General features: G+C 39.1%; 1 protein-coding gene across 2 annotated transcripts in view; it reads left to right on the forward strand.

The window, feature by feature from the left end:
• The window catches only part of uxs1 (UDP-glucuronate decarboxylase 1), a 120,970-nt gene that overhangs the window by 18,446 nt on the left and 89,864 nt on the right, over positions 1-12,660 (forward strand). The window contains exon 1 of one of the 2 annotated variants that reach the window (XM_061971055.2): positions 10,955-11,681. The exons of the other annotated variant lie outside the window; for it this stretch is intronic. Within the exon in view, the coding sequence (XP_061827039.1) occupies positions 11,594-11,681 (88 nt within the window). The 5' untranslated portion in view covers positions 10,955-11,593. Of the gene's footprint in view, positions 1-10,954; positions 11,682-12,660 lie in introns of those variants that run through there. 2 annotated transcript variants of the gene reach the window in all.

Consider the following 12,660-nt stretch of genomic DNA (forward strand, 5'->3'; position numbering starts at 1 on the left):
TCATCCACATCACATGCGCAAGATGGGAAGGTGTGTGTAAAGTATTGTGTGCTTTACACACAATGCTTCGCTAAAACTGCAAAGCATAGTCTATGCCTAATATTAGGCAAATCTGCACAGTGGTTTTATTTACTGTGTGTAGACTTTAACTGTGTGAAAATGTCAAATTTTGTATGTAAGCAATTGTAAAAAAAAAACCTGTAAAATCTGAGACAAATAAAAAGGTTAGAAAAAAAAATCTGGAAATAAAAATTGCAAATGGAAAAAACTGTACAACTGTAGCACCCATTTGAAAGCTGTATTTTCAATTCATCACCTGTGTCTTTACACCTGGTGGATGTGATTATCCAATGTGTTCAATTGTGTGGTCGTTTGCAAGCCAGCCCTTTGGATTGACCAGGAAGTAACTTCACATTTCTTATCTTTGTGTAAGGTGTAAAGATGTGTGTATCACAATCGTTATCTGTGTGCAAGATGGGAAGGTGTGTGTAATATTTCGCATACAATGTGAAGCGGAGTCTATGCCTAATATTAGGCAAATCTGCACAGTGGTTTTGTTTACTGTGTGTAGACCTTTGTTAACTGTGTGAAAATGTAAAATGTTGTATGTAAGCAATTGTAAAAAACTGTAAAATCTGAGACAAATAAAAAGGTTTGAAAAAAAAATCTGGAGATAAAAATTACAAATGGAAAAAACTGTATGATTGTAGCACCCCCTTAAAAGCTGTATTTTCAATTTATGACCTGTGTGTCTTTACACCTGGTGGATGTGATTATCCAATGTGTTCAATTGTGTGGTCGTTGGCAAGCCAGCCCTTTGGATTGACCAGGAAGTAACTTCACATTTCATATCTTTGTGTAAGGTGTAAAGATGTGTGTATCACAATCGTTATCTATGTGCAAGATGGGAAAGTGTGTGTAAAGCATTGTGTGTAATATTTCGCATAAAATGTGAAGCGGAGTCTATGCCTAATATTAGGCAAATCTGCACAGTGGTTTTGTTTACTGTGTGTAGACCTTTTGTTAACTGTGTGAAAATGTCAAATTTAGTGTGTAAGCAATTGGAAAAAACTGTAAGCTAAGTCATAAAGACGTTTCGGAAGCGCAAACATTATGACTAAAGTGGTGAAGCTGTATTTTCATTTGGACTTAAATTTTATTGACAGTTTATTTAAAACCTGTTGATTAATGCTTCTACAGTAGGTTAATAAAATGTAAATACTATTTCATGAATAGGATATTTTAATGCCCTGTGCTTTTGCCACAAATTCCTAAAAACAGCAGATTGGTCCTGTGGAATAGAGGGTCTTTTATCACGGTTTGTAGAGTAGGTCCTTTTAAAAACAGCAGCATCTCCCTGTCATACCTAAAAACAACAGCGTGTCCTTGTCTTATAGAGGATTTTTGACAATTGTTTTTGCAGTAGGTTCTTAAAAACAGAAGAGAACGCCTGTCTGCTACCTCAGTAGAAGCATTTAAGTCCCATCTTAAAACTCATTTGTATACTCTAGCCTTAAAATAGACCCCTCTTTTAGACCAGTTGATCTGCCGTCTCTTTTCTGCTCTTCCCCCCTCTCCTGCGTGGGAGGTTATCAGGTGACCACAGATGACGCGCTAGTTGTTCAAAGTCGGGACCCGGGATGGACCACTCCTCTGTGCATCAGTTGGGGACGTCTCTGCGCTGCTGACTTGTCTCCACTCAAGATGATCTCCTGCTGGCCCCACTATGGACTGGACTCTCACACTATTAATTAGATCCACTCGAATTACATTGCACCGGTCGCCCAGGGGGGTCCCCACATCGGCGGTCCCCTCTAAGGTTTCTCATTGTATCTAATTGGGTTGAGTTTTTTTCTTGCCCTGATGTGGGATCTGAGCCAAGGATGTCCTTGTGGCTTGTGCAGCCCTTTGAGACACTTGTGATTAACGGCTATATAAATAAACGATTGATTGATTGAAGTCTTATAAAAAATTTAAAAAAATAAAGTGGTTGGGGGGGCGTGGTTAAGAGGGGAGGAGTATATTTACAGCTAGAATTCACCAAGTCAAGTATTTCATATATATATATATATATATATATATATATATATATATATATAAGAAATACTTGACTTTCAGTGAATTCTAGCTATATATATATATATATATATATATATATGTATGTGTGTATGTATGTATGTATGTGTGGGAAAAAATCACAAGACTACTTCATCTCTACAGGCCTGTTTCATGAGGGGTTCCCTCAATCATCAGGAGATTTTAATAGGAGCATTCACATACCATGGTTTATATAGGGCACAGAGTGGGTAGGTACAGGCTGGCTTAGGGGCGTGGTGATTGGTTCATGTGTTACCTAGGAGGTGTTTCCGTCTGTGACGGCATGCTGATACAATTTTGCTGCGCTTGTTGAGGGATGACAGGTCTGGACGGTATATAATAAACAGTTTCTCTTTCAAGCATAGGTTGCATCTTTTATTACCACTATTGTAAGGTGTGCTGGATGCAAGAATTTGCCATGTTATTGAATATTCAACATTATTGTCTTTGAGGTCCCAAATGTGTTTGCTGAGTTCTGTAGTATTCCGCAGGTTTTGGTTCCTGAAAGAAGCCTTGTGATTGTTCCATCTGGTTTTAAACTCTCCCTCGGTTAATCCTACATATGTGTCGGATGTGTTAATGTCCTTGTGTGTTACCTTTGATTGGTAAACAACTGATGTTTGTAAGCACCCCCCGTTGAGAGGGAAATCAGGTTTCTTGTGGCAGTTGCAGCCTTTGTTGGTTTTGGAGTCGCTCTGTCCGGGGGCAGACGGCTCATTTGCAATTGTTTTGTTGTGGTTTGAAATAATTTGTCGTATATTCTTCATACAGCTGTAGCTCAATTTAATGTTGTTCTTGTTGAATACTTTTCTTAGGGTGTTGCCTTTGGGGAAGTGTTTGTCGATCAGAGTTTGAGTTTGAGTTTGAGTTTATTTCGAACATGCAAGTATGTGAGGAATTTGTGGCCAATATTAGGTCTCAACTAATATTAGGTCTCAACTAATATTGGCCACAAATTCCTCACTCTGATCGACAAACACTTCCCCAAAGGCAACACCCTAAGAAAAGTATTCAACAAGAACAACATTAAATTGAGCTACAGCTGCATGAACAATATACGACAAATTATTTCAAACCACAACAAAACAATTGCAAATGAACCGTCTGCCCCCGGACAGAGCGACTCCAAAACCAACAAAGGCTGCAACTGCCGCAATAAACCTGATTGCCCTCTCAACGGGGGGTGCTTACAAACATCAGTTGTTTACCAATCAAAGGTAACACGCAAGGACATTAACACATCCGACACGTATGTAGGATTAACCGAGGGAGAGTTTAAAACCAGATGGAACAATCACAAGGCTTCTTTCAGGAACCAAAACCTGCGGAATACTACAGAACTCAGCAAACACATTTGGGACCTCAAAGACAATAATGTTGAATATTCAATAACATGGCAAATTCTTGCATCCAGCACACCTTACAATAGTGGTAATAAAAGATGCAACCTATGCTTGAAAGAGAAACTGTTTATTATATACCGTCCAGACCTGTCATCCCTCAACAAGCGCAGCAAAATTGTATCAGCATGCCGTCACAGACGGAAACACCTCCTAGGTAACACATGAACCAATCACCACGCCCCTACGCCAGCCTGTACCTACCCACTCTGTGCCCTATATAAACCATGGTATGTGAATGCTCCTATGAAAATCTCCTGATGATTGAGGGAACCCCTCATGAAACAGGCCTGTAGAGATGAAGTAGTCTTGTGATTTTTTCCCACACATACAGGTAAAAGCCAGTAAATTAGAATATTTTGAAAAACTTGATTTATTTCAGTAATTGCATTCAAAAGGTGTAACTTGTACATTATATTTATTCATTGCACACAGACTGATGCATTCAAATGTTTATTTCATTTAATTTTGATGATTTGAAGTGGCAACAAATTTAAATCCAAAATTCCGTGTGTCACAAAATTAGAATATTACTTAAGGCTAATACAAAAAAGGGATTTTTAGAAATGTTGGCCAACTGAAAAGTATGAAAATGAAAAATATGAGCATGTACAATACTCAATACTTGGTTGGAGCTCCTTTTGCCTCAATTACTGCGTTAAGGCGGCGTGGCATGGAGTCGATGAGTTTCTGGCACTGCTCAGGTGTTATGAGAGCCCAGGTTGCTCTGATAGTGGCCTTCAACTCTTCTGCGTTTTTGGGTCTGGCATTCTGCATCTTCCTTTTCACAATACCCCACAGATTTTCTATGGGGCTAAGGTCAGGGGAGTTGGCGGGCCAATTTAGAACAGAAATACCATGGTCCGTAAACCAGGCACGGGTAGATTTTGCGCTGTGTGCAGGCGCCAAGTCCTGTTGGAACTTGAAATCTCCATCTCCATAGAGCAGGTCAGCAGCAGGAAGCATGAAGTGCTCTAAAACTTGCTGGTAGACGGCTGCGTTGACCCTGGATCTCAGGAAACAGAGTGGACCGACACCAGCAGATGACATGGCACCCCAAACCATCACTGATGGTGGAAACTTTACACTAGACTTCAGGCAACGTGGATCCTGTGCCTCTCCTGTCTTCCTCCAGACTCTGGGACCTCGATTTCCAAAGGAAATGCAAAATTTGCATGGTAGGGTGATGGTTTGGGGTGCCATGTCATCTGCTGGTGTCGGTCCACTCTGTTTCCTGAGATCCAGGGTCAACGCAGCCGTCTACCAGCAAGTTTTAGAGCACTTCATGCTTCCTGCTGCTGACCTGCTCTATGGAGATGGAGATTTCAAGTTCCAACAGGACTTGGCGCCTGCACACAGCGCAAAATCTACCCGTGCCTGGTTTATGGACCATGGTATTTCTGTTCTAAATTGGCCCGCCAACTCCCCTGACCTTAGCCCCATAGAAAATCTGTGGGGTATTGTGAAAAGGAAGATGCAGAATGCCAGACCCAAAAACGCAGAAGAGTTGAAGGCCACTATCAGAGCAACCTGGGCTCTCATAACACCTGAGCAGTGCCAGAAACTCATCGACTCCATGCCACGCCGCATTAACGCAGTAATTGAGGCAAAAGGAGCTCCAACCAAGTATTGAGTATTGTAAATGCTCATATTTTTCATTTTCATACTTTTCAGTTGGCCAACATTTCTAAAAATCCCTTTTTTGTATTAGCCTTAAGTAATATTCTAATTTTGTGACACACGGAATTTTGGATTTTCATTTGTTGCCACTTCAAATCATCAAAATTAAATGAAATAAACATTTGAATGCATCAGTCTGTGTGCAATGAATAAATATAATGTACAAGTTACACCTTTTGAATGCAATTACTGAAATAAATCAAGTTTTTCAAAATATTCTAATTTACTGGCTTTTACCTGTACATATATTGCGCTCTACCACGGTATCGAGCACTATTTTTTGGATAATCTTATTAAGACATATATATATATATATATATATATATATATATATATATATATATATATATATATATATATAGAGGGAGTATATTTACAGCTAGAATTCACCAAGTCAAGTACTTCATATATATATAAGAAATACTTGACTTTCAGTGAATTCTAGCTATAGAATTTCAGTGTTCATTTATTTACACATATACACACACATAACACTCATCTACTCATTGTTAAGGGTTGAATTGTCCATCCTTGTTCTATTCTCTGTCCCTATTTTTCAAAACCATGCTGAACACCCTCTCTGATGATGCATTCTGCTTCGTCTCCTTGTTGTGTGCGCAGTTGTGCACTGCACTCTCTAAAAGCCCTAGATGTTAATGTCACATATGCATGTACAGTAGATGGCAGTATTGCCCTTTTTAAGAGTGTCACAACATTGCTGTTTACGGTAGACGAAAACGTGACTGCTGTTGTTGTGTGTTGTTGCCGCGCTGGGAGCACGTTAATGAAACTGCCTAGCAATAAACCCACATAAGAAACTAAGAACTGGCCCTCGATCATTCTACAGTTATAACGTCATTGGGCAGGCACGCTGTTTATATTGTGGGAAAGCGGACGTGAAAACAGGCTGTCGACACGTCACTCAGGTCCGCCTGAATTTCGGGAGATTTTCGGGAGAAAATTTGTCCCGGGAGGTTTTCGGGAGAAGCGCTGAATTTCGGGAGTCTCCCGGAAAATCCGGGAGGGTTGGCAAGTATGATGAACACAGAAGTCTAGAACTTTCAGAGAGATTATCCCATTCTGATAACAAAAATAACAAAAACAACCCTTAACTTAATTGATCTCTAATTTCATTTTATAAGATCTTTAGGGGTTTGTGCGTGTGCCTCACAATACAAAGGTTCTGGGTTCAATCCTGGGCTTGGGATCTTACTGTGTGGAGTTTGCATGTTCTCCCCGCGACTGCGTGGGTTCCCTCCGGGTACTCCGGCTTCCTCCCACTGCCAAAGACATGCACCTGGGGATAGGTTAATTGACAACACTAAATTGGTCCTAGTGTGTGAATGTGAGTGTGAATGATGTCTGTCTATCTGTGTTGGCCCTGCGATGAGGTGGTGACTTGTCCAGGGTGTACCCCGCCTTCCGTCCGAATGCAGCTGAGATAGGCTCCAGCACCCTCCACGAACCCAAAAGGGACAAGCGGTTTAAAATGGATGGATGGAAGATCATTAGACTAAATATGAGAACGTTTCCTGTCTTCTGGTCACTTTTCAGTAAACAGACAACAAAATTGCACGCATTAAAAAGCATAGCTGTTATATGTGTGTGTGTGTGTGTGTGTGTGTGTGTGTGTGTGTGTGTGTGTGTGTGTATATATATATATATATATATATATATATATTGTGTGTGTATATATGTATGCTTTGACTGATCAGTGACTGTGAATAAAGCAGCAGAACTTAGTAGTTTTATTTACCATTGCCAACAATATTAAGTCATGTCTATGTTTTATTTATAGGCACCATGCGGACTCATGTTTACGTCTCTTCTCGATTACTGTAATGTATTATTTTTGGGTATCCCTAAATCTAGCAATGAAAGACAACAGTTGGTACAAAATGTGACTGCTAGACTTTTGACAAGAACAATAAAGTTTGATCATATCTGCGGTCCCCTCCATGGTTTCTCATTGCCCTGATGTGGGATCTGAGCCGAGGATGTTGTTGTGGCTTGTGCAGCCCTTTGAGACACTCGTGATCAGTGTTGGGACTAACTAACGCGTTATGTAACGCCGTTAGTTTCGGCGGTAACTAGTAATCTAACGCGTTATTTTTTATATTTAGTAACTCAGTTACCGTTACTACATGATGGGTTACTGCGTTATTTTACGTTATTTTTTATGTAGTATCAGCTAAAAACAGAAGATCTGAGTGTGTTTTATTGAAGAGTTGCAGTGTCGTCCTTTTGATTCTTTCTGTGTCACAACGGGGATAAGAGAAAAGGCGCTGTGTGTCTGGGTGTGGGGGGAGGGGGGGCGTGTCTGTGTTTACTAAAAAGACATGGTGCAGCTGAAGCCGAGTTTCTTAACATGGAGATATTCTAGACTGACCATGCGTCCTCTTTTCCCTGGACATGTCTTCTTTTGCGGGGCTGTCCGTGCGGAGTTTCTTAAATGCCTCAAATGTCCGGCATTTAGAGTGAGGGTTGCGTGTATTTTCAATGTACGTTCAGGGTAAAGAAGGGGTTAAAAACAAAACAAATTGTGCGCATGCAGCAGCATTCGTGAGGGAGGGGCAAAGACAGAAAGAGCGAGGGAGTGGATTGATTGAGACTTTTATTAGTAGATTGCACAGTACTGTATATATTCCCTACAATTGACCACTAAATGGTAACACCTGAATACGTTTTTCAACTTGTTTAAGTTAATCAATTTCTTTCAAACTGTCATTGCTCAAAACATAATATTAAATCAAAATCAATGTTATTATGAATTATTGACCTATCCAAGGTTCCGATTACTTCACATCAAATATTCCATTTTGAAAAATATTTTTGGTGGAAAATGTTGCATATTTTGTGTGTTTGCCATTAAAAACATAGTTTTGTTTGACAAAAAAGGGCGGAAAACAAACAAACAAAAAACAACATAAAAAAACTAAAACATTTGGAAATGAGGAATAGATCTGAAGTGGATGTAGACTCCAGAGATTTAAACGTTAAATATAAAATGTATGTATGCTGTCGGAGGCAGATATTTACATATATCCGTATTTAAGTGTTACTTCTTTATTTTCATAATCATATTACAAAACAGCTAGTGTTCTTCTTCCAATTGTGGTCTTTTGGTTGTCTGCAAGTACTGTGTGCTAACCTTGACTTTGGAATGTAAGGAGGAGAGATACTCCTTTTCCTTATCTGTTCCTGTGTCCAGCTGAGGAGGACAATGGGCATGTGTTTGGGCTGGAAAAAGAGACAAGACAACGAGGGTGGGAGGGAGAGACACTTTATAGAAGAGAAGGTTTCCATATTTTAGATCAGACCATCTTAGCTGCGCGATTGAATGTTCTATGCTGGACTGCTCTCATTATATTTTCGAAGCTTTGGAGATAAAATTACAAAATACCTATTCTGTCTCTGGTGGTTCTTCTACTCAGCTGTACGTGTCACAAAGAGCTTGGGAGCGGCCAGCAACTTGAATTCCCTGGGAGGAACAACTGGTCCAAACGCAACAATGCCCTGGCACACCATTTAATGACCGAAGCAAAACTTTTTTACACTTTTATACTGAAATAAATACACCTACAACTTATTAAATAAAAACATAGAAAAAACTACCAGCAGCGGTAAAGTTTAGATACATGAAGGAAAGAAGAAAGTGAATGAATGTTTATAACTGAATACATTTACATATGTATACAAATTTGTTTTATTTTTTTATTATTTTTCAAAATAAATTAAGTAATGTTTATGACAACATTTTTCCAAAACACAATATAGAATGTGAGATACAACAGGATAATGCATACGTTCATCTTTTGTTTTTCAAAATGCTTACAAAAAAGTGGGACCCCAAAAATTTACTGTAGGACCCCATTTTTATGACTTGATGCGGTCCCTGGGACCCCATTTTGAAAAGTCCTAGCGCTGATCAACAGATTGTATTATTCTCCAGTGCAATAACAGTACTGAAATGATGGCTAAAAGGGCATTAATGGGAGCTTTAAAAAAAAAACAAGAAAAAAATAAGTAACTAGTTACTTTTCACAGTAACGCATTACTTTTTGGTGTAAGTAACTGAGTTAGTAACTGAGTTAATTTTGAAATAAAGTAACTAGTAACTGTAACTAGTTACTGGTTTTCAGTAACTAACCCAACACTGCTTGTGATTTAGGGCTATATAAATAAACTTTGATTGATTGATTGTTTATCTGTACTGTAAAGTTCAAATTTGAATGACAATAAAAGGAAGTCTAAGTATATACATACATTCATTTTCTACCGCTTGTCCACTTTCAGGGTCTCGCACATACTTGCCAACCCTCCTGGATTTTCCGGGAAACTCCCGAAATTCAGAGCCTCTCCCGAAAACCTCCCAGGACAAAATTTTCTCCCAAAAATCTCTCGAAATTCAGGCGGACTCAGGTCCATGCTAACCCACAATTTAAACAGCGTACCTGCCCAATCACGTTATAACTGTAGAATGATGGAGGGCGAGTTCTTGGTTTCTTATGTGGGTTTATTGTTGGGCAGTTTCATTAACGTCCTCCCAGCGCGGCAACAACACACAACAACAGCAGTCACGTTTTTGTCTACCGTAAAGCTGTTTGTCTGCCGTAAACAGCAATGTTGTGACACTCTTAAACAGGACAATACTGCCATCTACTGTACATGCATATGTGACAATAACATCACCAGCTTTTAGAGAGTGCAGTGCACAACTGGAGACGAAGCAGGATGCATCATCAGAGAGGATGTTCAACATGGTTCGAAAAATAGTGACAGAGATTAGAACAAGGATGGACAATTCAACCCTTAACTCAACAATGAGTAGATGAGTGTTATGTGTGTGTGTATATGTGTATATAAATTAACACTGAAATTCAAGTATTTATTATATATATATATATATATATATATATATTAAAATAAATATACATTTATAGCTAGAATTCACTGAAAGTCAAGTATTTCTTATATATATATATATATATATATATATATATATATATATATATATGAAATACTTGACTTAGTATTTCGTCAAGTATTTCTTATATATATATATATATATATATATATATATATATATATATATATATATATATATATATATATTCTTCTACCATCCTAGTCACGTCCGTTGTGTCCTTGGGCAAGACACTTCACCCCTTGCTCCTGATGGCTGCTGGTTAGCGCCTTGCATGGTAGCTCCCGCCATCAGTGTGTGAATGTGTGTGTGAATGGGTGAATGTGGTAATACTGTCAAAGCGCTTTGAGTACCTTGAAGGTAGAAAGCGCTATACAAGTATAACCCATTTATCATTTATCATTTGTATATATATATATATATATATATATATATATATATATATATATATATATATATATATATATATATATCTCGGCTGCATTCGGGCGGAAGGCGGGGTACACCCTGGACAAGTCGCTACCTCATCACAGGGCCAACACAGATAGAACGACAACATTCACACACTAGGGCCAATATAGTGTTGCCAATCAACCCATCCCCAGGTGCATGTCTTTGGAGGTGGGTGGAAGCCGGAATACCCGGAGGGAACCCACACAGTCACGGGGAGGACATGCAAACTCCACACAGAAAGATCCCGAGCGCAGGATCGAACCCCGGACCATCGTATTGTGAGGCAGATGCACTAACCCCTTCACCGCCGTGCTGCCCAAGTCTGTCTTTTATTATTATGTTGTAATGTAACCTTGCTACCAGGGTTGGCAGTGTTACACCGATTCATAGTTAGCCGGCAGTAAAAACCCGCCGTCGAAGAAGAAAAGACACCAGTACAGGAAGAAGACATGCTACATTCGACAAAGTTACACGGAGGAATTTATCCACATTTTATACCGTGAACGCGCATTTAACTCGCAGACAGGGGCCGCGTTTTTATTTGGATATCAATGGCGGCACTTTCGTTTTGTCACCAGTTAGCTTGTCGTGCAAGTATGTGAATAGCTGGCTTGTCAGTGTGTCGTTTTCGCTGTACTCTGGCGTCAATTCATTCTGTAAATAAAACAGTCATCCTTGAATTGTCTGTTTAGGAAGGCGACTCAAAAGAAAGAAAATGGCGCAAATATGACATTTTATAGTGCAGCGACTTGAGCACAGATGTTACCTGTGTGTGCTACTCCTTTAGCCACGTAAACGGCTCCCGATGACGTAGCAGCAGCAGCGGTTATATTCATATATTCATTATATTCATATATATATATATATATATATATATATATATATTCAGTGGCCCCCACACAGTCACCCTGTATCGCGTATTTGCAACGATATATCGTCGTTATTTCGATCCAAACTTTGCCAGCCAAAATGCTATAGTTTCACCTGGACGTATCGGCTCATTGCTCCCCCCGGTCCTGCTTGCTTTTAGCGGAGGATGAAGCGGATCGTCTGGCTGATATCAGGAATAAATAGAAGAATAATGAAGCTCCTTTTCGCCCTCGCTTTGATCACTTACATGGCATGTAAGTATTTCTACCTTTTTTATGGAGACAATCATGTCCTAAAGTGTCTAAATATTGCTTGTAATTTGGTTATGGAGAGCTTCATGGTTGCACACATGCCACATTATTAGATACACATGTATAGCCTAAATTGCTGTATCACATATGATGCACACACAGGCAACACTATTAGATACACATGCATAGCCTAAATTGTTGTATCACATATGATGCACACACAGGCCATTTAAAATGAGAGTAGTAGTAGGTCAAACCACTGCTCATTTAATCTGAAAATATTTGGTTGTGCTTAATTTCTCAGGTAAATCTACTGCAATTCAGCAGTGTGCAATTCAACCTGAGGAGATGTTGGTTGCTCATTATTTTTTTATATTAATATTGTATTATTTCATGTTAAAAATAACAGCAAAAGTAGCAGGTAAATCTACTATAGTAAAATGTTGGTTACTGTACTTTTATTCAAATATGATGTGAATGCATTGGCCATTATTGTTGTTTACTTGCTTGTAGGGCTGCAACTAACGATTAATTTGATAATCGATTAATCTGTCAATATATATATTGCCTCTGCGCATAGCATAGATGCAACGAATCAATGACTAAATTAATCGCCAACTATTTTTATAATCGATTAGTTGTTGCAGCCCTACTTGCTTGTTTGTATCCACAGTTCATTTATATCTAATTCCTTTCAAAGAAATAATAGGATTATAAGAAACTTCAGTTGAGGATCGTATCGTTCTCCGAAAAATAATATTGTCCTGAATCGTAACATTTTGAATTGCATCGAGTCGTTGTCAAAACAAATTGTTACACCCCATAGTTATCAATCAATGTTTATTTATATAGCCCTAAATCACGAGTGTCTCAAAGGGCTGCACAAGCCACAACGACATCCTCGGCTCATAACTATGGGATCACACTCCATACCGTATTTTTCGGACTATAAGTCGCAGTTTCATAGTTTGGCCGGGGGTGC

The sequence above is a fragment of the Nerophis lumbriciformis genome, linkage group LG13 (assembly GCF_033978685.3).
Source record: "Nerophis lumbriciformis linkage group LG13, RoL_Nlum_v2.1, whole genome shotgun sequence".
NCBI classification, from domain to species: domain Eukaryota; kingdom Metazoa; phylum Chordata; class Actinopteri; order Syngnathiformes; family Syngnathidae; genus Nerophis; species Nerophis lumbriciformis.